The sequence below is a fragment of the Brassica napus genome (genome assembly GCF_020379485.1).
Source record: "Brassica napus cultivar Da-Ae chromosome A5 unlocalized genomic scaffold, Da-Ae chrA05_Random_35, whole genome shotgun sequence".
In the NCBI taxonomy this organism is placed as follows: domain Eukaryota; kingdom Viridiplantae; phylum Streptophyta; class Magnoliopsida; order Brassicales; family Brassicaceae; genus Brassica; species Brassica napus.
This window is the reverse complement of record NW_026014031.1, coordinates 1-25795: the sequence shown is the minus strand read 5'-3', so window position 1 is coordinate 25795 and position 25795 is coordinate 1. Positions and strand designations below refer to the sequence as shown.

The following is a 25795-nucleotide window of genomic DNA, read 5'->3' as shown; positions in this document are numbered from 1 at the left end:
AGGATAATTGTGATCAGTTGATCATAAAGCCCTAGCTCGACACAAATTACTAAGTCCGAACATGATTTAACAATGTTTTGACAAAGGATTATCGATTATCATTTGTTGCGCAGATCGAGCTGCCATACATAGAATAACATTGGCTTTTTGGGTTACGATTGGTCGTTTGGTTCTAGCCGATTAAACTTATATTAATGTCGTAGTTTATTTTTATTTTTTAGTCAAGTACACAGTGATTCATGAGATTTTTGTCCCCCCACAACATCTGCAGTCAAATACCCACTAAATCATTGAACATGTGCAAGTTTTCGAACCATGTGATATTGAAATGAGAGTACTAACTAAGATGCTTAACAAGCCACAATGGTCCAAATACTAGAGAACAACATACCATATTAGCCTTGACACCTTGTGTGCAAAAAAGAAAAGAAGAAGATCAGGTTGAGCAATGGATCACAACCATTTCGTACACATAAAAACAACAGATTGATATGTTACCAAGTGTAAAATCTTAAAAACGAAAAGCAATGTGAATGGTAGGTATTTGTATGAATGTTAGGTTTAATGATTAAGAGATTTGTTCAAGGAGAAGAAGGACATGGGCAACCACAAGAAAAGGGTATAAAAGGACAAAACATAGTAATTGAAAGGGTCGACATGGGGAATTACAAAGAAGCTGAAAACCTTGGAACCACATGAAATAAAAAAATGTCATTGTCACAAGATAGTGAAATCACACTGTTGTCTCTTGCGTATGTGTTTGTTTAGATCTGATCATCCACGAAGAACCACACATTAAAGCAAAGCCACAATTTGAAAAAGACCCAATCAACCCCATCACTCTTCACATGTCCATTGAATCGAATCTCCTCTCCTCTCCTTTCTTCTTTTGTTTTGTTGGACTTAGATAGAATCAAAGGACACACAAAAGTGTCAAAACCCTTATCACTATAACCTCCACCATCTTCAACATCTCTCCTTATAAACAACTCTACTACTACTCTTCTTTCTCGCTCACATTCTCTTAAGTACTCAATAAGCAATGGTGAGTTTTAGTTCCTTTTCTCTGTTTTTCTTGGCTCTACTTTTTCTGTCTTAATGGTTTTGCTTGTCTCTAAAGGTTCATGTGTCGTCGCATGGAGCAAAAGATGGCTCGGAAGAAGCCTTTGACTATAGAGGAAATCCACCTGATAAGTCCAAAACCGGTGGATGGTTAGGCGCCGGTTTAATCTTAGGTACACAATCTCAAGTCTCCATATCACAAACCGACTAAAAATACTCTGTTTCTATACTCTGTTTTGTTCTTGTAACTAAAACATATTCCTCTGTTTCTAACCTTCTCGGTTTTTGTTTCTTTAAACTAAATGTGAAGGGAGTGAACTTTCGGAGAGAATATGCGTGATGGGCATATCAATGAACCTAGTGACGTACCTTGTCGGAGATTTACACATCTCATCAGCAAAATCTGCAACCATAGTGACAAACTTCATGGGAACTCTCAACCTCTTAGGACTTCTTGGTGGTTTCTTGGCTGATGCTAAACTCGGTCGGTACAAGATGGTCGCAATCTCAGCCTCTGTCACAGCTCTGGTAAAACCCTAAACCACGTCGTTGTAGCTAGAGCGTATCAAGAAACTTCTTCCTCTGATTCTTTACTTATGTGAAATCACAGGGAGTGTTGCTGTTGACAGTGGCAACAACCATCCCAAGCATGAGACCACCACTCTGTGATGACTTCAGGAGACTTCACCATCAGTGCGTAGAAGCAAACGGTCACCAGCTAGCTCTTCTCTACGTCGCTCTCTACACCATAGCTCTAGGCGGAGGAGGGATCAAGTCCAACGTGTCCGGTTTCGGATCTGACCAGTTCGACACGAGTGATCCCAAAGAAGAGAAGCAGATGATTTTCTTCTTCAACAGATTCTACTTCTCCATCAGCCTCGGGTCTCTCTTCGCCGTGATTGTCCTGGTTTACGTCCAGGACAACGTCGGGAGAGGCTGGGGCTACGGAATCTCGGCCGCGACCATGGTTGTCGCGGCCGTGGTTCTGCTCTGCGGGACGAAGCTGTACCGTTTCAAGAAACCTAAGGGAAGTCCTTTTACTGTTATATGGAGGGTTTGTTTCTTGGCGTGGAAGAAAAGAAACGAAAGCTACCCTTCGCATCAGAGTCTTTTAAACGGTTATGAAACCACAACGGTTCCTCACACCGAGAGGCTAAAGTGTTTAGACAAAGCCGCGGTTGTCGTAGAAGAGAGCTCTCCTAGTACCAAGGAGTTCAAAGAGAAGGATCCGTGGATGGTTTCGACCGTTACGCAGGTCGAAGAAGTGAAGCTAGTTGTGAAACTGATTCCCATTTGGGCAACGAACATTCTCTTCTGGACGATTTACTCTCAAATGACGACTTTCACGGTGGAACAAGCCACGTTCATGGAGCGTAAACTCGGGTCTTTCACGGTTCCCGCAGGCTCCTACTCTGCGTTTCTCATCCTCACCATTCTCCTCTTCACTTCCCTTAACGAGAGAGTCTTTGTGCCTTTAGCAAGAATGGTCACAAAGAAGCCTCAAGGAATCACCAGCCTTCAGAGAATAGGAGTAGGGCTTGTGTTGTCAATGGCTGCAATGGCGGTAGCCGCGGTTATAGAGAACGCTAGACGCGAGGCAGAGGTTACCAACGGTTATAAGATAAGCGCGTTCTGGTTGATTCCACAGTACTTCTTGGTTGGTGCGGGTGAAGCTTTTGCTTACGTTGGGCAGCTTGAGTTCTTCATAAGAGAAGCACCAGAGAGGATGAAGTCGATGAGCACCGGGTTGTTTTTGAGCACGATTTCGATGGGATTCTTTGTGAGCAGCTTGCTTGTTTCGCTTGTTGATAAGGTTACGCACAAGAGCTGGCTTAGAAGCAACCTTAACAAAGCGAGATTGAACTACTTCTACTGGTTGCTTGTTGTCTTGGGAGCTTTTAATTTCTTGGTTTTTATAGTGTTTGCGATGAAGCATCAGTATAAAGCTGATATGATTAGTGTTGGGGTTGATGATTCAGTGGAGAAGGAGAAAGAAAAATCTGAGTTGGAGCTTAAAGACATTCCATAAAACAAGAGATTTCTCTTTTTAAAAGCTTTCTTCCATTTTCTTGAATGCTTGCTTTGTTGTTGCTTTGGATTTTTTTTTTGTATTTTTTAAAATATAATGTGCGTATGAAATACAAGCATTTCTACATATAGTTTGGATTGTAATTTTGTTAAACTTGAAAACATTTGTTACTACTATATAATGTTAGCTTTTCTTTTACCTCTTCCAATTTTTTTATGAAAATCTTACATCTAAGGACACTTTATGAGTTTCCAATTACACTTGGAGACACATTGAAGTTTCTACACACATTCTATGTGTCTAAAGACTGTAATATCCTTAGACCAAATCACTTTTTCTTTTCTCTTCTTTTCTAATTCATTACGGAAGTTCATCATCTCTCCTAATTTTGTTTTTGTAACCCTCTCTCCTCATTCCATTTTACTTTCCCAAATGTTCAGATCATAATCCAAATCGATGAGTGTGATGAAACAAACCTTGTAAATAAATCGATTGTGATAAGCTTGGGATTTACCGTGGATAAGCTACCATGGCTATTACTAGAAGCAGATTCAAGCTTTCTGGACTTGAACATAGGAGATTTGGAGAGTTTAATGAAGTCACAGAGGAGAGTGAATTCCAAAATCCAGCTCCGGTGACTAAGGCAATTAATCCGTCAAGAAGATTCTAATTGAGACTGAAGTTGAGAGCAGTGAGCCTTTCTAAAAAAAAGAGTAAAATCTATTTTTTTAAAACAAATAATCTTATCTCTTCAGATTCTCAAATTCAGAAAAGTAATCATAATCATTTTATCTCTCGACATTTTCTCGATCTAGAAATCAAATTCTGGAAACGAACCGTAGTCTTCTCGATCCAAAATTATCCTTAACCCCCTTTCTCTCTGCCAACATCTTCTCCATCTTTATTCTTGATCATACATCTATTGGTCTTCTCTACCCCCCCCCCCCCCCTCATCCCCCCATGGAAGCGATGATGGCTATGAACAAGGCGGTTGTAGCTATGAACGGTGGCGCTTAGTCCCATGGAAGCAATGGTGGACACCGTGGTGAGATGACAGTGGATACCATAGTCCAGGCGGTGGTGGTTATGGAGGAGGCGGTGGTGACATGGTAGGTATGAAGGTGACGGTAGCTCTCCTGGTCAATGTGTGCGTGGATATTATTGATGTGGTCGGAGGAGTTGTGGATGAGGATCGGTGGCTCTTTTGGTAAATGTGTGCATGGATATTGTTGATGTGGTCGGAAGAGTTGTGGATGAGGATTTCATTGTGGATGAGGATCTCGTTGTCAGTGGTTGTGTTGATGTTGTTGATGTGACCGGAAGAGTTGCAGATGGGGTTCTCGGTGGTGGATACGAAAGTGGTAATAGAGGGAGAGGAGATACTAGAGGTGGTGATTAATGGAGGTGATGGTAGCTTGCTTGGTCAATGTGTGTGTGGATGTTGTTTATGTGGTCGGAAGAGTTGTGGACGGGGATCTCATGGTTGTGTATGTATGTTGTTGATGTGGTCGGAAGAATTATGGACATGGATCTCATGGTCAGTGGTTGTGTTGATATTGTTGATGTGAGCGGAAGAGTTGCGGATAGAGATCTCGGGAGTGGATACGAAAGTGGTAAGAGAGATGGAAGAGATAGTGGAATTAGTGATTCAAACGGAGGTGATAATTAAAACGAAGGTGGTAACGGGTGGAGGAGGTGGTGATGGCGGATATGAAGATGATGATGGAGGTGGTGATTGAAAGGGCGATAATGATAATGAAAGTGAAAGTGGAGGAAAGAGACACTGGTTCAGTCCCGTAGAAGAAACTAAAAAAATAAAAGAAAACAACTTTTGGATCAAAAAAAAAACTTTTCTAATTGTGTGGTCCAAAAACAATTCATTTTATCACATATATCTAGTTACAACACACTTCTTTTTACAGCTGTCTACAAAATATGTTAGACAAAAGTAAGGTTAATTTTGTCACAAAATATACAGTTGTCCACATAATGTGTCTCAACTTCACTATGTGTCTCTGAGTGTTCCATAAAGTCATATTGTGTCTCTTAGTGTAACTCTCTCTTTTTTTATAAATGACGCGATGGATAACTCGGAAGATGCTAGATATATACTGAACTTTGAGCATACTAGCACTCCAGTGGCCAACAATTTTGTATACAGACTCTCCCAGAACCACTTGTTTGAATAGTTCATCCTTCCTTTTCATCGATGGAAGCAATGCTGCAAGTGTGTGGTCAATGAAGGAACTTGGATTTAAAGGAAGAAAATGGTTTCACTCCACAAGCAAAGAACAAGAAAATATAAATTATATAAAACTTGAACGTTGAAAAGATTATGTATTCTTATGTTGTAGTATATAAAATTTTACTAATAATAACTTCTTAAATACATCTTTTCACAAACTTAGGTCTTAATTTTCCATTTTCTGTTTTTATTTTTAAATCGTATTTATATATATATATATCAAAATTTTATAATGTTCTCAAACCAGAATTTTGACAAATATATTTATTTTTATCGAGAAATCGGAGAAGGTAAACAAAGTTTTTCTCAAGCATGTTCATATGAGACCTAATTATATGGTATTCAGAGTCATATTGTGTAAACTACTTTAAAATTTATGTAACTTTAAACAATTTAAACTTTGGGAGAATAAAATTCTCACTTTCTAACAATATCACAAATATAGAGATTTCTTGAAACAAATATCTAGTGATGTTGAAGGAGAAGATGACATTTAATCCATGTAAAGAGAAAGAAAGAAAAGTTAACAACAGTACTAGTTCAATTAGAAGTTGTTTCCTTATGAATGATATGCATCTTCTTACTATGTAGAAAACTTTATTGCTCAGGTGCTGGAGGTGAAAAAAATTGCTGAAGTTTTAGCTCTTGCATTTATTACAATACTTTTTACCTTATTTTCTTACTTTGTTGTTCAAAACGAAAAAGTTGTGCACCAGCTAAGTTTGCAAATGCACCAACTACTATTGTTCAAGGTACACTAACATAGAGTCTTGATGAAAAATCTTATAAAAAAGAATAAGCAGCATACACCATTGTTTTGACGGTGTTAATCCTGCTATTATTTTTTAGAACATCAAAGCAACTCTACAAAAGCATGAACTTTATAGTGAAGTTAGAGTCAGAGCTTACCGTGAGAAGTATAGTACTGAATTGTTTTATTACTATAACTATGCCAAAAATTTCTTACAAAAGAGAGTGTGCAAAGCTGAATTTACGGAAGTTGATAATATGTTGGTGGATATTCTTACATGGGGACTATACTATCTGTCTATCCAGCACCATCAAACTTGTTGGTAATCTCAAAAAAACATCTCAGACGAAACAGAGCTATATGGCGTTCTTGAAGATTTGAAATCACAGAATTTAAATATTCTTGTTTCACTTCTTGGGGAAGAAGACCGCTCGGTATGTCTTCCCACAAGCATGTTTGCTGTCGACCAAAGCACGAGTGTCCCCAACAAACGGATGAAGTTGGCACATGGGTCTAACATAGGCGTCTTTTGGTATGATCGTGATATGATCTATCATAATGTTAGATCAGCTCTTGAAAATCAAGGTCACCGTGGTCAAGTGTCTATTTGGGCTTATTGTGAGAAGAACGACTTGTTACTCTTCATTTGTATCACTATGATACCGACAAGGAATCGAACTGCGAGATTGATATGCAAAAAGTTACAAGTTGCAAGTTTCAACTATGTCATTGAGTACTTAGGATGTCAATCCAAATTAGGAAGATCTCAAGCAAAGAGAATACAAATCATGACTTAATCTGAGCAATAAAAGTCTTGTTAATTGACCAATAACAATTCTAGCGAGACTAAATAAGATTATCTCAAGTTCAACAATAAACAGGAGCAATAATCAAATGGCAAAGAGGAATTCATGGGCTAAGACAATGGACATAGGGTGATCAATTGTCTGTTTTGAAGATCCTCTGTTTCTAAGCTTCTCTGTTTTGTTTTTAAGCTCATATTGCTTAGCATGCACCAACTTATGTTGTTTAGACAAAAACAATTTATACATATATTAAGGCTATTGCTAGTTCAGGTTCAGGTGACACTAAGAGAGCATCATCAAATGATTTTTGACATGCTTATAACTGAGTACAAAGTAAAAATATAAACCTAAGCGCTAAAAAGAAGCGAAAAGAGCTTAAACACTGAAAGAAATCTAAAAAATTGTGACAATGTAAGACAGAGGCTTGCATGACATGTGGAAACGGCCAAAAAATAAGGTGTTGTATCATAATATTATAACTAGATTTTGACCCGCGCAACCGCGCGGGTGTTTGTTTTTACTTTTTTATACATAAATTATTATTTTTAAACATTAGTGATTTTTTTTAACATTAATCATATACTTAAATGTTTATATAACTATTTCAAATATAATAATTTTATAATTTACATGTTATAATTAATCATTTGGTTAAAACCGTATGTATTTTCACTTCTTATTATATATTTATCTTATTGTATTTGTATTTATTAATTAAGCAAATTATTATATTCATGAGAAAACATATTTGAAAATTATTTTGTATTTAATTTATGATAAATTCTGACCCGTGTTTCAAAGTTGTATTTCTTTTTACTAATATTTTTTATACTTATTCATTTTAGATAATATATTATTGTATATACAAAAGTCTAAGATATGTTAATTTTTAGGCATGTATTATAAGGTTTGTTAATTTTAAGCCGTTCAATCATCATATTATATTTTTAAAATAAATAATTTATATTTATGAAAATAAAATTTATAAATTTATCAATTGAATATACTTTTATCATATTTATTTAAGTATAATAATTGTATTTTAACATGATCATGACTATAAAAGAGGTAAAATATGATATAATTTATTTATTTTTCATTTTATAAACGATAACTTAAGATATATTAAACTATTGTTAAAATACTTTTACACAGATTTATTAGAATTTTTAAATATAATATATAAATATATAAATATATATTATATTTAAAATTAAAATATATTATGATTAAAGTAGTTACAAAGATTTTATATTATAAGCTTTAAAGAAATACATGTTAATTTTTATACATGTATTATATATTTTGCTTAATCCATCTTACCAACATATTAGATTTTATTTTTGAACATAAATATTTTATACTTATGAAAATGAAATTTCTAAAATTTATAAATTTAATACAATTTTCTTATACTTAGCTCAATATAATAATTTTCTTTTAATATGATTGATTATGATTATATAATATATAAAATATTACAGAATTTTTTATTTTTGATTTTATAAATGATTACTGAATTTATTAATGTATAATAATATTTCAAACTAATTTCGAAATTAATGAAAAATATTTAAATATAATTTCGAAAATGAAGATCTTGTAAAAATCTTTTAAAACAGATTTGTTAGATTTTTAAAATAAATATATTTATATTTTAAATAAAAAGATATCAAAAGGTATTATGATTAAAGTATTTTAAAGATTCTATGTATTATTATTCTTAATAAAATACATTTAATAAGATTTCTAAGTGATGGTCCAAATAAAAAAAAAATCACACATGAAAGAAGTCATGGCTTCTCTTTTAATATATAAGATGAAATTAATTAATTTCAAAAATACATTTACTAATAATTTTTAAATATTTTGTTAGAAATAAATATTTATTTCTATTTTAATTTTTTTCAAATTTGTTTTCTAATAAAATAAAAATCATGATTTTTTGATGAGTGATATTTTTATTTGGACCATCATTTAAATTTTCTATTAAATGTATATCACTAATGCTAATATATATAATATTTTTAACTACTTTAATCATAATATTTTTTATATCTTTTAATTTTTATAAAAAAAAAACAAATTCTAACACATCTCTTGAAAATATTATAATAAGATCTTAATTGTCATTAATTGAATATAAATATTTTCAACTAATTTTGTAATTAATAATGAAATGTTACTAAAAGAATAAAATTATATTCTATTTTATCAATTTTATAATAATATCTATCATTTTAAAATAAAAACGTTATATTGAACAAAATATGATAAAATTATTTTAAATTGATAAGTTAACATATTTTATTTTCATAAATATAAAATATTTATGCTAAAAATATAATATGTTGGTAGAACGGGTTAATATTAGTAAACTATATAATACATGTATAAAAATTTAACTTATCTTAAACTTTTTAATATACAGTAATTTATTATATAAAATTAATAAACATTAAAAAATTACTAAAAAAATTAAGCGATTTGAATTACTGATCATGATTATAATAAATTAAATACAAAATTGTTTTCATATATGTTGTTTCATGCATTAAAAAATTTAGTTTAGTAATCAACTGCAAATTCAATAGGACAAATATATAATAAGCAACATATATATGTGATGATTTTAATTTATAGCATGAAAACTATAAAATTATTATATTTGGCATAATTATATAAATATTTAAATATGTGAGTAACATTAAAAATATATAATAATTATGTAAAACAAATATCTATATATATAAATGTGAAAATATATATCCGCACGGTTGTGCGGGTGGAAATCTAGTAATAATTGTATTTTAACATAATCATGACTATAAAGTGGATAAAATAGGATATAATTTATTTATTTTTCATTTTATAAACGATAACTTAAAATACATTAAATTATTGTTAAAATACTTTTACACAGATTTATTAGAATTTTTAAATATAATATGTAAATATATATTATATTGAAAATGAAAATGAAAATATATTATGATTAAAGTAGTTACAAAGATTTTATATTATAAGCTTTAAAGAAATACATGTTAATTTTATACATGTATTATATATTTTGCTTAACTCATCTTACCAACGTATTAGATTTTATTTTTGAACATAAATATTTTATACTTCTGAAAATAAAATTTATAAAATTTATAAATTTAATACAATTTTATTAAACTTAGCTCAATATAATAATTTTCTTTTAATATGATTGATTATGATTATATAATATATAAAATATTACATAATTTTTTTATTTTTTTATTTTATAAGCGATTACTGAATTTATTAATGTATAATAATATTTCAAACTAATTTCAAAATTAGTGAAAAATATTTAAATATAATTTCGAAAATGAAGATCTTGTAAAAATGTTTTAAAACAGATTTGTTAGATTTTTAAAATAAATATATTTATATTTAAAATAAAAAGATATGAAAAGATATTATGATTAAAGTATTTTAAAGATTATATGTATTATTAGTCTTAATAAAATACTTTTAATAAGATTTCTAAGTGATGGTCCAAATTAAAAAAAATCACACATGAAAGAAGTCATGACTTCTCTTTTAATATATAAGATTTGTTAGATTTTTAAAATAAATATATTTATATTTAAAATAAAAAGATATCAAAAAATATTATGATTAAAGTATTTTAAAGATTATATGTATTATTAGTCTTAATAAAATATATTTAATAAGATTTCTAAGTGATGGTCCAAATTAAAAAAAAATCACACATGAAAGAAGTCATGACTTCTCTTTTAATATATAAGATGATTTATTTCTAATTTTTTTGCATAACTTTAAAATTAAAATCAATAAACCATTTTTAAATCAAAAATACTATCAAATTGTGTATAAAATCACATATTTATATCTAAATATTGTTGTTTTCTTTTATTTTTTTGTGTCGTATACTTGTATTTTTTTCTCTATCAAGTTTTCTAATAAAACTGTTCTCCTCGTTTTATAACTTGCTCTAGCAAATTCACGCGGAACACACAGAGAAAAAAAAAACTCATTTTGTTTTTGGATTGTCAAATAAATAAGTTCTATTATGTTTATGTGGTTACTTTTGTTTATTTAGCTAAACTCTTTGAAACACACAACAAAAACTAACTTAAAAACAACCAATAACTATTCCAAAGTTTAAAATTGTCGCACTACATTAAAAGTTGTGGTCTTCTTTTTTTTTGTTCGAAAGTTTCAAAATCTGAATCAAATATTGGAGCCTTAGCTTTAAACATGTCAGGAGATTTAGACAAACCATTGCTTTAAACTCTTGTGCTTGTATCTTAAACAACATGAGTCAACAAAACTAACACCATTACTTCTTTTCAAGATGTTGGAAGGTTTCTCAGTATCCACTGAGCCACTGGCTTCATTAGACTTGCTAACCACTACACCACTACCATCAATGAACCAAATGATAGATCCTAAATCGCCAAAACATCAATCCAGCTCAGATTAGAGGAGATCACAAACATTGTCTCCCGATTTAATACTCACCATACACGCAGAGGCGGACCTATGTGTACATTAGAGGTGTCACTTGCACCAGGTTAAATTATAGAAGTTAAATTTTAACCTTAAAAAAATAGATACTTTGGTTAAAGTATTGTTGGCTGACACTCCTTAACTTGAGTTCAAACCCATACAAATCATATTTTTTTAAGTGATTTTTAACTCTAATAATATTATGACACATGTTAAAATGCATGTTGGGTCCGCCACTGCATACACGTTCGAGGTTTCATAGACGCCGTCTAGAGCAAATGGGGTTTACCAATTCCTCATTATGGGATGTCCTCCTAAACCATTGCTTGACTTTGGCTAAACCATCAAGAAGGCTTGCATCTCAAACTCTGTTCTCATCAAGAAAATAGTAACATTTTTCAAGTACTAAGATCAATTCTTTAGTGACATTCAGTATAATATCAATTAGGCTAAGTCTTGAAGTGTTTGACCCTCAACTTTGACTCAGATCATCGGTCAACGATTGATTCATTAGAGAAAAACAGCTTTTCAAAAAGTAAAAGTCATAGAGTTATAGAATATGGAATATATTTCTGATGAGTGTGTATATAATAAGTTTCAGTCATCAAATTTATACAAGAAAACTCGTATCGAATTTGACCAAATTAATTCCCCTTTTATTCTGGAGTTACATTGGTGAGCTTCTTTTACTCACCTGCCACCCTGTCAAAACCGTGCGTGCCCATGTTATTTGATTTTTTTTTCTCTCTCTCTGTTCTCCTTTTTGTGTGATATATATTAAAAACAATTAAAATTGGAAAATATCTAGATCTTCAGGTTGTTATTGGATCTCTTCTGATAAGTGTAAATGGATTTACAGTAACAATCCCTGGAGAGGGATAAGGAGGAGAGGGACGATTAGTCTTTTCTATTTTTGCTCATTACAACCTAAAAACCTGTCTTAAAATTGTACTTTTTTTCTTTTTCTTACAACCTTTTTTTCCTGTCTGGATTTCGTTGGCCTTCTCCTGCGCTCTCTCTCTCTCTCTCTCTCGCTCGATTCAATTTGGGCGAGATAGGGTTTATCACCGGATCCCTTCTAAAGCTTTTTATCTTTATAGGATCCGCGTAGATCTCTCTTTAACCCATCTGCAAAAATGTAAGCTTTTAAATTCGTCTCTAATCTCGATTTGCGTGCTTGATTGTGTTTCTGATGTGTTTGTATCCGTTGATTTGGGTTCAGGTTTCAAGATCTTCCAATGAACTGAAACTAGGGTTTCTAAAGTTATGCTTAGACAATAAAGCTCGAGACTTTGTGACCTTAACACAGAGCTGATTACTTCAGGAGGGTTTAGATATGATCAAACAGATATTTGGGAAGCTGCCTAGGAAGCCTTCCAAGTCATTGAACAATGACTCCAACGGTGAAGGAGCGGTTAACTCTTATTACGCCCCAAACCCATCAGCTTCTGCTTCACGTCTACCAAATGGGACTATTGCTCCTAACTCTAACAAGAACATTCAAGCTGGACCCTTTCCACCTTCTGGTGTTGTTGTATACGAGGCCTTGCCTAGCTTCAGAGACGTTCCCATCTCTGAGAAACCCAGTCTCTTCCTCCAGAAGCTGACTATGTGCTGCGTTGTCTTCGACTTTAGAGACCCTTCCAAGAATCTCAAAGAGAAAGAGATTAAGAGGCAGACACTCCTCGAGCTCGTTGACTATGTAGCATCAGTTGGCGTGAAGTTCAACGAAGCTGCGATCCAGGAGCTGACGAAGATGGTCGCTGTGAATCTCTTCAGAACGTTTCCTTCAGCGAACCACGAGACTAAGATCCTGGAGATGCACGATATGGAAGATGAGGAGCCTTCCTTGGAGCCAGCTTGGCCTCACATTCAAGTCGTCTACGAGATTCTCCTCAGGTTCGTGGCGTCTCCCATGACCGACGCAAAGCTTGCAAAGAGATACATTGACCACTCCTTCGTCTTGAAGCTCTTAGACTTGTTTGATTCCGAAGATCAAAGAGAGAGGGAGTATCTGAAAACCATTCTCCACCGTGTTTACGGGAAGTTCATGGTGCATAGGCCTTACATCAGAAAGGCGATAAACAACATCTTCTACAGGTTCATCTCCGAGACGGAGAAGCATAATGGTATCGCGGAGTTGCTGGAGATTCTTGGGAGTATAATCAATGGTTTTGCTTTGCCTTTGAAAGAAGAGCATAAGCTCTTCCTTGTCAGAGCTTTGATCCCTCTCCACAAGCCTAAATGCGCGTCGGTCTATTACCAGCAGCTCTCTTATTGCATTGTTCAGTTTGTTGAGAAAGACTTCAAGCTCGCGGATTGCATTATCAGAGGGCTGTTGAAGTATTGGCCTGTGACTAACAGCTCTAAAGAAGTTATGTTTCTTGGGGAGTTGGAAGAAGTCTTGGAAGCAACTCAAGCTGCTGAGTTTCAACGTTGTATGGTTCCTTTGTTCCGACAGATAGCTCGTTGTCTCAACAGTTCACATTTCCAGGTTCTACTTCTTGTTTTTGTGTTTTCTCTCTTGACAAGAGTCTTTGTAACTTATAAGGAAGTTTTGTATTGTTAGGTTGCTGAGAGAGCTTTGTTTCTATGGAACAACGATCACATAAGAAACCTGATCACTCAGAACCATAAAGTGATCATGCCTATAGTCTTCCCAGCTCTAGAGAGGAACACGCGTGGACATTGGAACCAAGCGGTTAAGACTCTGACTCTAAACGTGAGGAAAGTGTTCTCCGACGTTGACCAAGCTCTCTTTGACGAGTGTTTAGCTAAATTCCAAGTGGAAGAAGAGAATAAGACAGAGGTTAAAGCGAACCGGGAAATAACATGGAAGAGGTTAGAAGATTTGGCGGCTTCAAAGACCGACGAGGCAGAGCTGGTCCCAAGATTTGTGTCCTCGGTGAATCTTGCAAGCAGCTCTGAGTCCTCAGGGTAGGTACTGTGGTTTCTGATCGGTTATGTCAGCTTATACTTTAATGGTAACGATACGGATTCGTGTTTGAGTTGTTGGATCGGTTTTCTTGAGGCAACCAAGAAGATAGAGAGAGAGAGAGAGGAGTGTGAAGTATCTCAGTTCTCATCATTGAATACTTTTAACAACTTTTTTTGTATGGGTGTATGGGTTTACTTTGTTGGTTGCTTGTGATCTTCTTCTTCTGGGAATGGGCAAAACAGCATACTTTATGTACTGTAAGAAACTATAGGGATGGCTCTTGAGAGACGAATGTATAATTATTTTGTTTAATTTAATCTTTTGGATCAAATTGAGAATGTTTTATCTATTTTCCTTTCTCCACAGTTTCGGAATAATTTCTTTGCAGATTTTTCCAGCTAGCTACGTATGCAAATTATATTTTTTTAATTATTTTTTATAATATTTTTAAGTTTTAGATATGTTTATAGGTTTTTGGTGTATGATTTTTATATATTTTGGATTGGGCAATTTTCTCTAATATGATCAAAATATTTATTTTTTTATTTTGAGTTTTTTAATATTTATTTTTTATTTTTTTTTAATTTGAAACTCTATTTCCAAAACTCCTTCTCTTAACTCTAAACCATAATATATATAATTTTTATGTATTTTGGATATTTAAGTTAATGAATACTGAAATTAAATTATATTCCAAAAATGTCTAAATAACCAAACTGATATAGATACGTGGATGTTCAAGCCTAAGCTAAATTTTAAAATGAGTAGGTATTGATCCACATAATATCAAATATTAGAAAAAAAAACTAATACCAAAAGCTGTACTCAATAAGGAAGCAAAGTCAAACCATAAAACTCTTATAAATTAAAGGAAAAATAACCAATTAATATACAAACAAAAATCGGATCGATGATGCATTCACACTATCACTTCCTTCAACAAAAATGGCTGCCTTCCTCTGATTCACGACCAAAGACTTCCAAATTCCAACAGACAGAAGTTTCTTTAATTGATCTTCTTATTAGTATTAAAAATCAAATAATATTTCCAATAATTAACAGCGCCGATTGAAATTAATAGGAATCATTCTGTGAGTTGAAAATAGTCAACGTCGAACTAGTCAACCTTCCTCCTCTTTGAATCTCATCTCTCTTCTCTTCTTCCCCAAACCACAAGGAAAAAAAAAACACAGAGACCTCAACGAATCAAAGATGGAGCTACGGATCCAAATTGCTACTCTTCTTCCTCTTCTCCTTCTCCTCTTCTGGCCGTCGTCTCTGTTGTTCACCGTGGAATCTAAATGCAGTGGAAGCTGCAACTTAGCTTTAGCCTCTTACTTCCTCGAAAACGGAACAACCCTCTCCAACATCAACCTCAACCTCAACTCTCCCGAGGCTCCTTACGATCAAATCAACTTCGAGCCGATCCTAAGGTACAACCCCAGCATAACAAACAAAGACTTAATCCAGATGGGTACTCGCCTTCTTGTCCCTTTCCCTTGCGAGTGCCAACCGGGAGACTTCCTCGCCCACGTGTTCACATACAGTGTCCAACCGGAAGATACTTATGACATAGTTGCGACTGAACATTACGCGAACCTCACGACGGAGGACTCTTTGCGGAGAACCAACACTTTCCCGGCGACTAACATCCCTCCCTCCGCGACGCTTAACGTGTCCGTGAACTGCTTTTGCGGTAACGAGAGTGTGTCTAAGGATTATGGGTTGTTCGTTACTTACCCGCTTCGTCCTGAAGACAGTCTCGACGCGATCGCGAGTTCTTCCGGCGTACCGGCGGAGACTCTGCAGAGGTATAACCCTGGTGTTGATTTCCGGTCAGGGAGTGGCATTGTCTTTGTTCCGGGGAAAGGTAAATATCTTTCTCACCAAATTCATATAATTGTATTTTATGAATAATAAAATCAGTCAATTGGTGAACCACTGTCGATTTAATATTTTCGGTTAATCATATTATCTTCTCTCATTTGTTATAACATTCTTGTTGCAGATCCAAACGGTACATTCCCACCTTTCAAGTCAAGGTAGGTTTTGTTTTGTTGGATGCATTTTATCTGTCACTGCTTTGATTTCTATGAACTGATGATGTACTCTCCTTTTCTTATGTTGTTTTTGTAGTGACAAAGGTTGGTTCTTCTCTCCGTTTCTGAGCTTTTGATGGTAGGAAAGAAGAAACTTAGGAGAGATTGAGAAATAATTGTTTTCTGATATAAGCAGGTGGGCTTGGTGCTGGAGTTATAGCTGGTATATGTATAGGAGTGTTGGTGGCTCTGTTGTTGATCTCCTTTGTCATATACTATGTTTACCGAAAGAACAAGAAACAAGAGTCACATTCATCTTCTATTCCGTTGTCTGCTAAGGTTGATCAGGGTAAGTTTTGTACGTGATGGAGGGATTTATATGTGTGCCTATTTTGAGGTGGAGTGTGTTTAGTAAGTTTTTTATGAATCTGCAGCTAGCCTCCAGAGTGGCGACTTGGTTGGTACAGGAGTTGCTCCTGGCCTTGCCGCCATAAGCGTGGACAAATCTGTTGAGTTTACCTTGGAGGAGCTAGCAAAGGCTACTGATAATTTCAATCTGTCTTTTAAGATAGGGCAAGGTGGTTTTGGTGCTGTTTACTATGCAGAGCTTAGAGGAGAAGTACGCAGAGATTCCCTTTTTTCATCCTTGTTATTGTAGGTCTACATGGTACATTAAAATACTATTTGATGTGTAGAAAGCTGCAATCAAGAAGATGGACATGGAGGCATCAAAACAATTCTTGGCGGAACTAAAAGTCTTGACACGTGTACATCATGTCAACCTGGTAAAGCTTAAACTGTGTTTCTCTGTCAGATAACAGATCATCTTTGACCAGATAACAAAACTTGTTTTTTTTTCTTTCTTTCGTGCAGGTTCGTCTGATTGGTTATTGTGTAGAGGGATCTCTTTTCTTGATCTATGAGTATGTTGAGAATGGCAACCTTGGACAACATTTACATGGATCAGGTACCTACACATATACTAGTACTAATAAGGTGAAACTTGCAATCAGTGATAGAAACTAAGGAGTTTATTATGTAAACTAGGACGTGAACCGCTACCGTGGACTAAGAGAGTCCACATTGCGCTAGATTCAGCTAGAGGTTTAGAGTATATCCACGAGCACACGGTTCCAGTTTATGTTCACAGGGACATTAAATCTGCCAATATATTGATAGATCAGAACTTCAGAGCAAAGGTTCATTCTCACTTTCTTATTGACTGAAACTATGTTATCTTTGCTTTGTTCAATGGCACTGAGTAACTTCTGTGTGTAACAACAGGTCGCTGATTTCGGTTTAACAAAACTGACAGAAGTGGGAAGCTCAGCGACACGTGGAGCGATGGGTACATTTGGTTACATGGCACCTGAGTAAAGAACTTTGATCTCATGTCTCTCTTACATATTTGTATTATCATTATAGTGATGGTTACAATAATGTAACTGCAGGATTGTATATGGAGAAGTGTCTGCGAAAGTAGATGTATATGCATTTGGAGTTGTCCTCTACGAGTTGATCTCTGCGAAAGCCGCGGTTGTCAAGATGAACCAAGCCAGTGGTGAATTCAGAGGCCTCGTTGGTGTGGTTAGTACTACTATTGCTTGCTTCCCTTCTTTCAAGACATGTATTGTCACTTAAGCATTTGCTTTCTTGCTTTGTGATGCAGTTCGAAGAAGTGTTCAAGGAGGCAGACAAAGAAGAAGCACTACGGAAGATTATCGACCCCAGGCTTGGTGATAACTATCCGTTTGATTCTGTATATAAGGTAAATAATCTCTTGCTCTGTCCAATCCGGTTTATCTTAACCAACATCGCTAAACCAAGCCAATGATCTGGTTTAGATGGCGGAGCTAGGGAAAGCTTGTACGCAAGAGAACGCGCAGTTACGTCCAAGTATGAGATACATCGTGGTTGCTTTATCTACTCTGTTCTCTTCAACCGGAAACTGGGACGTCGGAAACTTCCAGAACGATGATATTGTCAGCCTTATGTCTGGCCGGTAGAGTTTGCGGTTTATAGAAATGATTGTTCTTGGTTTTAACTTCAAGATTGATTTTGTTGATCTTCAGTATGTATATGTATACTCTTTATACAAACTGTGCATGTCACCTGTTGACTGATCTATATAATCTTCTATAATAATTAATTTGACAAGTTCAACCTCGACAATCTCAGTATCTTACGCAAGTATTAAAATTTTGAAATTGTTAATGGATATTCTATCAAAAGCTTCGAAAAAGTCTAGAGCTTTGTCCATCACCACCATGTTGTAATAAAAGCGACTGGCTGGCTTAGGCCCCCCATAGCCCATAGGCTACTCACTATGATCTCTAATGTTCAAAGAGTGTTGGAGCGTTCTGGCCTGTCCGTAGACGGTAGACGTGTATCAATTGATCTGATCGCATCAGCTTCTATTGATGTGATTACTTAGCACAAAATGAGCTCCTAGTTCGGACTCCATTGCCTCTTTATACTTTTTGTGTTAACCATCCGATTCCACATAATTCTGCAAAGGACGTTACCAACCTGTCTTTGTCAGATACCCTTTACTGGATTATTAGCCTGTGCCTCTTCTCATGTAGTGTTTTTTTTTTTTGGTTAAAGATATGTTGGAATTCACTGAAGAAACGAATTTAAAATTGAACCCGGCCGTTACTTGAAAACGCGTATACACAATCCAATGTGTTTTTTTTTTGGTTGGACAAATCACAATCCAATGTTTAAGGCGGCGTATAATCCGGGAAATAAGATGGTTGTGGAAGAGCCGACGCATGATGGATTTAGTGCGCCACTAAACGCAGTTCAAATGATCTCTTTTAGTGGGTGATAAGATTTTTTTTAATGTTTTTCTTTAACGAATGATATTTTTTTACAAGTTTTTGTGGAAAAATGTTTTGCAAATTTATTGTGCTTTTATCATATCGATCGATCTCTTTAAAAGCCAGGTGCACAAGGTATATAGATGAAGAAATGTTGGTTTAGGGCAAATTAAAAAAAAGTTGCTGATGGTAAAAATTTTGAAAAGAAATAAAGCTTTGTTGTCAAACTTCAAAATATTTTTTTTCAAAAAAAAGTTCAAAATAATCTACGTATATAATAAAATTATCTTAAGATTACATATTTATCAAGAAGAATTTTAAAGTGTGTCTAATTGAAATTAACAATAATTTGTTCCTTCACGAAACCTTTATTAAAAAGAAAAAAAAAAGGTTCCAATCGCGAGTGCATCGATATTTGTGATCTTCTCGCAATCAAACTTCTGATTGGGAGAGGCTAATGGACGAGGTGATGACAGTGGCGGACGCCGGCGGAAGCAGGTCGTTGAACGGATCCCCTTCGTCGCAGAATCTCCTTCCCCACAATCTTCCCCTCTTATCCGCTTTCCTTGCATTCGCCCTCGCTCAGTTCCTCAAAGTCTTCACTAATTGGTCCGCTCACCCTCCTCCTTTTCTCCGATCTGCTAAGATTGGCTTTTGTTTTACTACGAATTCAAGATTGCAACTTTCTTATTGTTAGGTGTTTAGTTTCGATTGAATTGTTAGAAAGTTTACAACTTTTTTAGTTTGTGTATCAGCCAACAGGGGTTGGTTCTAGAACCTTGAAAGTTGGCTTCTTTGCAGCTAGTTAAGATACTTTTGTCTTTTTTGAGGAGTAGATTCTCAGTTGTTTTGGTTGGTGTGTGTGTGTGTTAGAATGTTCCAGGTACAAAGAAAAGAGATGGGACTCTAAAAAGATGATCAGTTCTGGTGGAATGCCTTCCTCTCACTCTGCTACCGTCACTGCCTTAGCTCTTGCCATTGCCCTTGCAGAAGGTGCTGGATCACCCGCTTTTGCTATCGCTCTTGTCTTGGCCTGCGTTGTGAGTTCCCTTCCTCTGTGTCCTCCTTGTGCCATTTCTTGAGGCATTTGGTACAAAAGTGTCTTCTTTGGCTATTAGATTTTGGAACTTTAGAACCTCTTGCTTTGCTTAATTTTACATGTATCGAACGAACATATAGTAACAGCTTGTTTCATTTAGTGTGTGTATGAAAGGAGATCTTGTTCAACTAGCAATTCAGTTTTTATCATACATTTTGATTACTCAATCGTACTTCTTTTACATTTTGATTGCTCAAGCTTTACATATGTTTGTGAAATGGGGTTGCAGGTAATGTATGATGCCTCTGGGGTCAGGCTTCATGCTGGTCGTCAAGCTGAGGTAAATCCATGCGGAACTAACTATTAATCCCTTTTTACCATGTCTTTGTTTCTTTCCCTGAAGAAGGATTGTTCCATGCTTTCTAAACTCAAATGAATGGAAATTTTCAGCTACTGAATCAAATTGTTTGTGAGTTTCCGTCCGAGCATCCGTTATCCACAGTTAAACCCTTGCGTGAACTGCTCGGCCACACTCCTATCCAGTTTGTCTTACTCATCATCACTAATTCTTAGACTTCTGTTCTGTTCTTCAAAGAAAAATACCAAGCTATACTGTCTGAGTTAGTAGTCTAACCGGTTAAACTTGGGTAGTCTCCTTTCAAGAAAATGTTAGAATCAGATTTCACATGTGTCGACCCGAGAGTTCTGTTTGTTAAAGATGATATAGCTAAGTTATGAGGTTGAATATTACAGGTTGCAGCCGGTGCTGTTTTTAGGATGCGTGGTACTTATTTGATGAGGAGCGCAAGCTAGTTGCTACACAAAAACGAATCCAAGAATTTTTTTGAAATCATAGACCCTTGAGAAAATTCATCAGTGATCAAGCTGTGGGTAGATTATTGAAGTAAATGGAAATTGTTAAATCTGTGTAATATAGAGATCATAGTTTAAGAAAATTGTCCTCAAGTGAAAGTGAACTGACTTGTCGTTATTGTTTATGCTATTTCTCTTTTTCTAATATTATTATTACCTTCTTTTGTGTGTTTCTAATTATCTTTAAGCATTATTGTGTATTGGTAGAAAATGTCAGGGTATTGATCCTTGTGAGTCAGCCTAGCTGTTATTTAAATGACCGTGCCAGAGCATCTGGAATCAGATACCAATTGTATATTTTCACGTTCTTGTTTTATACCTTCGGTGTCTATTGATTTAAACTCTCTTTAGAGTGTCCTATGAAAATGCAAGCTTGTAAGGTATTCTAGTCAGCCTAGCTGTTATTTAAATAACCGAAGTTGTTTTATAACCTTCGGTGTTGTTAAAAAGTTAGACATGATGTCACGTTCGATAAACATTAACCAACTTTTGGGATTTTATACGAAAAGGGACAAACTTGTCAATTTAGTACGGCTTCTTGCTAAGGCCACGATATTCTGAGGTTCACATTGGTCATCACCGTCCTGACGCTGAGGTTTCACACTCGTCACTGTTGTCTTGTTCTGAAAGTTCGCATGTATACAAAGTCTTTTACAAGTACAACAACAAATCCAAATTCTTTTCATGATCAAGACTTAAAGACTATCCATATAAGCTGCTATTGTATTTGTAGATGCCTCTTGGAAGTCGCAAACCAACATGGTTAGAATAGGATAGTCCTTATATATACTAGTAAAGAAGGCACTCTTCGAAGACAAGGAAGCTCTGCAATCACTTCTTCCAACTAACCATTAATAGCAGAAGCCATGTGATGCAGATAAGTATTTTGAATATTTCCAAATATCTTTATTATTCACTAGTTTACATGGATAATTACTTTTTATTGTATTTTCTATATTTTAATAGTTTTCCTATTTTAATTAAGATTAGGGTTTTCTAGATTTAAAGATTTATTATAAATAGGCATCAAAACCTAAAGTTGTATTCATACTTTGATAAATAAAATAGAGCTTTTGCTTATACCTTGAAAGAGATTTGATTCAATTCATCTCTTTGAGTTGTCTTGTTATTGATTTGATTAAATTCATCAATACAAGAAGTTGGTCTCAAGACGCTATCGAAAGAAACTCTTGATTGATCCAAGAACAGGTCTCGAAGAACCCTAAAAGTTCCTAGATCGCCGTTCAACCTATCGTCCGCTGCATCACCACCATGCCCATACTATTAGCTAGTATTTAACAAAAAAATAGACTCATACAAGAATTTAATATTTCTACCAGCTCGAGAAAGAAAGCAAGACATTCACATCAACGGTCAACAACACCATACCCCAAGACATCTTGAATTTGTCCAAGAACAATAGCTTTTCCTATTACTGTCCCTAGAATTTTTGTTCATGTTGATCAGCTAGCAAAGAGTGCCAGATTCAATAACCAAAATTATGTAATAACCTGATTAGTTAGCTGGCCATTTGTGTATTATCAATTCCAAGAACCCTTCCTATGACCAATCACTGATCGTTGGGTAACATATAGAGGCATATGCCCATATCGTCAGTTCAGTAGGTCCTACATAACTTGAATAACATATGCCCATGTAATTTCTGTGTATACGTGTAATGTACGTGTACAGTGTGTATAACGTCGTTAAGTATAGTTCCCATATCCACCGAAAGCGAGGAAAGCTGTAGAAGCAAGAATATATTCACTCACTCGAAAGAAGATATGAATTAAAGTTAAATATTATTCCCAACAAAAAATCTCTATCATCTGTTTCAAGATTACAAAACCTCTTAAAGAGAACGTCACTGTTAGAACCAGAAGAAAAAAACAAGACAGACAAGAAATGGGATGTTTCGGACCATCAAAATCTTCAAGAACAAGAAACAAAGAACGAGACACCACTCGAGGAAGCCCACCTCCTCAACCTCAACAACAAACCGTGAGAGCTGAAGAGATTCTCTTACATATTCCAAGATGTAGAGTCCATCTCATCGACGAATCCGAGGCCGTGGAGCTCGCCTCCGGTGATTTCAATCTCGTCAAAGTCTCAGACAACGGCGTGACTCTCGCCATGATCGTCAGGATCGGACATGACCTACAGTGGCCAGTGATTAAAGACGAGCCGGTGGTGAAACTAGACGCACGTGACTACCTCTTCACGCTTCCGGTTAAGACGGTGATCCACTTAGCTATGGGGTCACTTTCTCAAGCGACGAGAGAGATGTAGCCGTTGTTGCGAACAGCTTGAAGTTGCTTGACGAGTTCTTGAAGGAAAACTCTTGTTTCTCGTACTCGGCTTCTAGTAAAGTTGACAATGGAATCGACTGGAAAGAGTTTGCGCCGAGGATTGAAGATTATAACAACGTTTTGTTGCTAAGGCTATTGCTGGAGGAACAGGACATATCATTAGAGGACTCTTCAGTTGCAGCAATGCTTACACCAACCAGGTCTTAATCACACTCATATACTCACTGTTTTCTATAAGATGTTTTATAAATTTTTAAAGTTTCTATGCCAAACTTGACTTTATTTCATATTTTGTGACCTTTTACGTATACAAAATTTTATTATGACTGGCTATAAATCTCAACTAGGTATTCAAACAGTTGTGACTAAATGGTTTATGTAGTAAGAAAAAGATATATAATTTTTTTTAAGAAATAGAACATCCTAAACAAATAAACGGATGTAGTACTAGAAGATCGTGTGATATGAATCCAAATGGTCTTATGTTATATGAAAGGATGAATGCTCTTGATGTTAATGCGATTCTTATTTGCACTAGTGTATATATATGATTGCTATGGTTATAGTTTCATGATTGAATAGGTTCACAGGGAGGTGAAGTAATGATTACAAAGGCTGATCAGGAGAAGAGTGGTTCCTCTCAGAGAAATGGAGGCTACAACAGTGGAAACTCCAGTAGTACTGAGAAGAAAAATGGAATCAACGCAAACCTTCAACGGTAATTCACTCCGTTTTAAAGTTCAATCTGATTAACTAGGGATTGTTTTCAAATTTAATTTCTGCGTTTGCGTTTCCTTACATGAGGAAAAAACATCATATTCTTGAATTATAAAACATCCTTTTTATAATTATTCTTGCAACCTTCGCTTAACTTTTGGCGTTTACACTTACAAATATTACAAAGTTTTGTTTTTAAGATTGTGTGGATTCATTTGGAAAATACAATTAATGAATATTAGGATAAGACATGCGCAAGTGTGAATTTATATGAAAATTATGTAAGAAATATCGTATGGAAAAAATAAAATTTATATTTTTTGATCGGATTAATATTTTTGGCCCTTTAAAAAAAAATATAAAAAACTTTTTTGTTAATTACATATTTTTTTGCTTATGAGATGATCTTATTTTTAAAAATATTTTAGGTCAAAAAATCACTTATCACATAAGAACCTACTATTTGGTTACAATGAAACTATATCAGCTCTATGTTTATCTCATGATTTAACAATTTAAAAGTTAATTACGGTTATGAGCAGTTTACGTTCACGTGCCAATCCTATCTATCTTCAATATTTTTTTTTTGTGTCATTTTTTTTTTCATTTTAGTTATTCCTCGATATAAATATTTATTTTTGAGTTTATTTTCATTTCATTTTTTTTTTGGGCCTAAGATTTAAAAAATGTTTAAGATGTAAAATTATTAAAGAGATATATACTTGGGTTAAGATTTGCACCTAGTACAGAATACATATTTTGTATTTATTACTTTTATGTTTTCTGCATATATGAAATAAAAAAAATTTATATATTAAATAACTAAGAAATCAGTTAATATTATGTAATAAATTAGCGTGCACATATAAATCAAACGACCGCTCTTGTTATTCTCAATTTTAGGTAATTAAATCAAAACAATCAATCTTATCTATCGTATATGATATATAATTAAATTTAAATAATATTAACATAGATATATAGTGTAATTTTAATATGGATATTTATTCAATGAGGTTTCTACTCATATGATTTTATGATTCTTTGCATATTTGTGTACCAAAATTTTACACAACCAACAATTTTTTTAATGTGAAATTTTTTAGTGGTTTTCAATAATTTATGATCATTTAAAAACAATGATATTTTTAAATTAAAATATTAACTTTTCAATATATGTTCAATGCAGATATAAAAAAAATATAAATATGTATTTTCATATGATGCATAGTTTAATTTAAACGATATGAAATATATATTAATATAAATACCTATTAAAATAAAATTATTTATTCATATGATTTTATAATCATGGTATCTTATTATAGAAAAAAATTTAAACCTTGATCACAAAAGTTTGTGAGACTTTTAACAGTTTTAGTAATTTATACTTGTTTTGAAAAATTCAAAATACAATATATACAAAAAACTAAATTTTTATTATATGAGTAATTAATGTAATTGTGTAATTTATTTTAATAAATAATAATTAAACAAAATTGATAGAAAGTAATTAGATTGTTAGTAAATCTTTATTATTTAAAATCATTAATTGTCATATATATTTGTAATCACATTAGGTAATTTCGTAGGTTATATTTAAACATAATATATTTAAACTTTACTTTATAATGAATGTCCAAAGAGACATACTATATA

At 34.1% G+C, this 25795-nt stretch overlaps 4 protein-coding genes and 1 pseudogene across 5 annotated transcripts; all 5 read left to right on the top strand.

Moving 5' to 3' along the window:
* The first annotated feature begins 659 nt into the window (after positions 1-659).
* LOC106445992 (protein NRT1/ PTR FAMILY 6.4) lies at positions 660-3292 on the top strand. The gene is made up of 4 exons (XM_013887656.3): positions 660-1045; positions 1121-1235; positions 1373-1590; positions 1673-3292. Exons 1-4 carry the CDS (start codon positions 1043-1045, stop codon positions 3089-3091), a joined length of 1755 nt encoding a protein of 584 aa, XP_013743110.1. The 5' UTR covers positions 660-1042; the 3' UTR covers positions 3092-3292.
* Positions 3293-12122: 8830 nt separating this feature from the next.
* LOC106445993 (serine/threonine protein phosphatase 2A 59 kDa regulatory subunit B' zeta isoform) lies at positions 12123-14668 on the top strand. The gene is made up of 3 exons (XM_013887657.3): positions 12123-12537; positions 12622-13893; positions 13969-14668. The coding sequence occupies exons 2-3, from the start codon at positions 12736-12738 to the stop codon at positions 14338-14340; spliced, it is 1530 nt and encodes a 509-aa protein (XP_013743111.1). The 5' UTR covers positions 12123-12537; positions 12622-12735; the 3' UTR covers positions 14341-14668.
* Positions 14669-15266: 598 nt separating this feature from the next.
* LOC125594288 (chitin elicitor receptor kinase 1-like) lies at positions 15267-18539 on the top strand. 2 transcript variants are annotated; one of them, XM_048770548.1, is made up of 12 exons: positions 15267-16207; positions 16346-16379; positions 16474-16481; positions 16570-16725; positions 16811-16995; positions 17072-17161; positions 17250-17343; positions 17424-17575; positions 17661-17749; positions 17828-17963; positions 18046-18144; positions 18221-18539. In XM_048770548.1, the coding sequence occupies exons 1-12, from the start codon at positions 15550-15552 to the stop codon at positions 18380-18382; spliced, it is 1863 nt and encodes a 620-aa protein (XP_048626505.1). In that variant the 5' UTR covers positions 15267-15549; the 3' UTR covers positions 18383-18539. The 2 variants fall into 2 exon arrangements, with proteins under 2 accessions (XP_048626505.1, XP_048626506.1); XM_048770549.1 differs by having other exon boundaries at positions 15269-16207; positions 16573-16725.
* A 1004-nt stretch (positions 18540-19543) lies between these two features.
* On the top strand, positions 19544-21283 carry LOC106445995 (uncharacterized membrane protein YuiD). Its single transcript, XM_013887661.3, has 5 exons — positions 19544-19807; positions 20082-20238; positions 20527-20577; positions 20688-20780; positions 20991-21283. The coding sequence occupies exons 1-5, from the start codon at positions 19656-19658 to the stop codon at positions 21048-21050; spliced, it is 513 nt and encodes a 170-aa protein (XP_013743115.2). The 5' UTR covers positions 19544-19655; the 3' UTR covers positions 21051-21283.
* Positions 21284-22999: 1716 nt separating this feature from the next.
* LOC125594289 lies at positions 23000-23723 on the top strand (annotated as a pseudogene).
* Positions 23724-25795: the final 2072 nt, after the last annotated feature.

Excerpts from the sequence above, each read along its gene's own strand:
- LOC125594288 (XM_048770548.1), top strand. The coding sequence starts at position 15,550 with ATGGAGCTACGGATCCAAATTGCTACTCTTCTTCCTCTTCTCCTTCTC. Across the intron at positions 16,208-16,345 it reads TGTCTTTGTTCCGGGGAAAG|ATCCAAACGGTACATTCCCA; the intron begins GTAAATATCTTT and ends TTCTTGTTGCAG. Across the intron at positions 17,750-17,827 it reads TTTGGTTACATGGCACCTGA|GATTGTATATGGAGAAGTGT; the intron begins GTAAAGAACTTT and ends ATGTAACTGCAG.
- LOC106445992 (XM_013887656.3), top strand. Across the intron at positions 1,236-1,372 it reads AGGCGCCGGTTTAATCTTAG|GGAGTGAACTTTCGGAGAGA; the intron begins GTACACAATCTC and ends CTAAATGTGAAG. Across the intron at positions 1,591-1,672 it reads CAGCCTCTGTCACAGCTCTG|GGAGTGTTGCTGTTGACAGT; the intron begins GTAAAACCCTAA and ends GTGAAATCACAG.
- LOC106445993 (XM_013887657.3), top strand. The coding sequence starts at position 12,736 with ATGATCAAACAGATATTTGGGAAGCTGCCTAGGAAGCCTTCCAAGTCA. Across the intron at positions 13,894-13,968 it reads TCAACAGTTCACATTTCCAG|GTTGCTGAGAGAGCTTTGTT; the intron begins GTTCTACTTCTT and ends TTGTATTGTTAG.
- LOC106445995 (XM_013887661.3), top strand. The coding sequence starts at position 19,656 with ATGGACGAGGTGATGACAGTGGCGGACGCCGGCGGAAGCAGGTCGTTG. Across the intron at positions 19,808-20,081 it reads CTCAAAGTCTTCACTAATTG|GTACAAAGAAAAGAGATGGG; the intron begins GTCCGCTCACCC and ends AGAATGTTCCAG. Across the intron at positions 20,239-20,526 it reads CTCTTGTCTTGGCCTGCGTT|GTAATGTATGATGCCTCTGG; the intron begins GTGAGTTCCCTT and ends ATGGGGTTGCAG.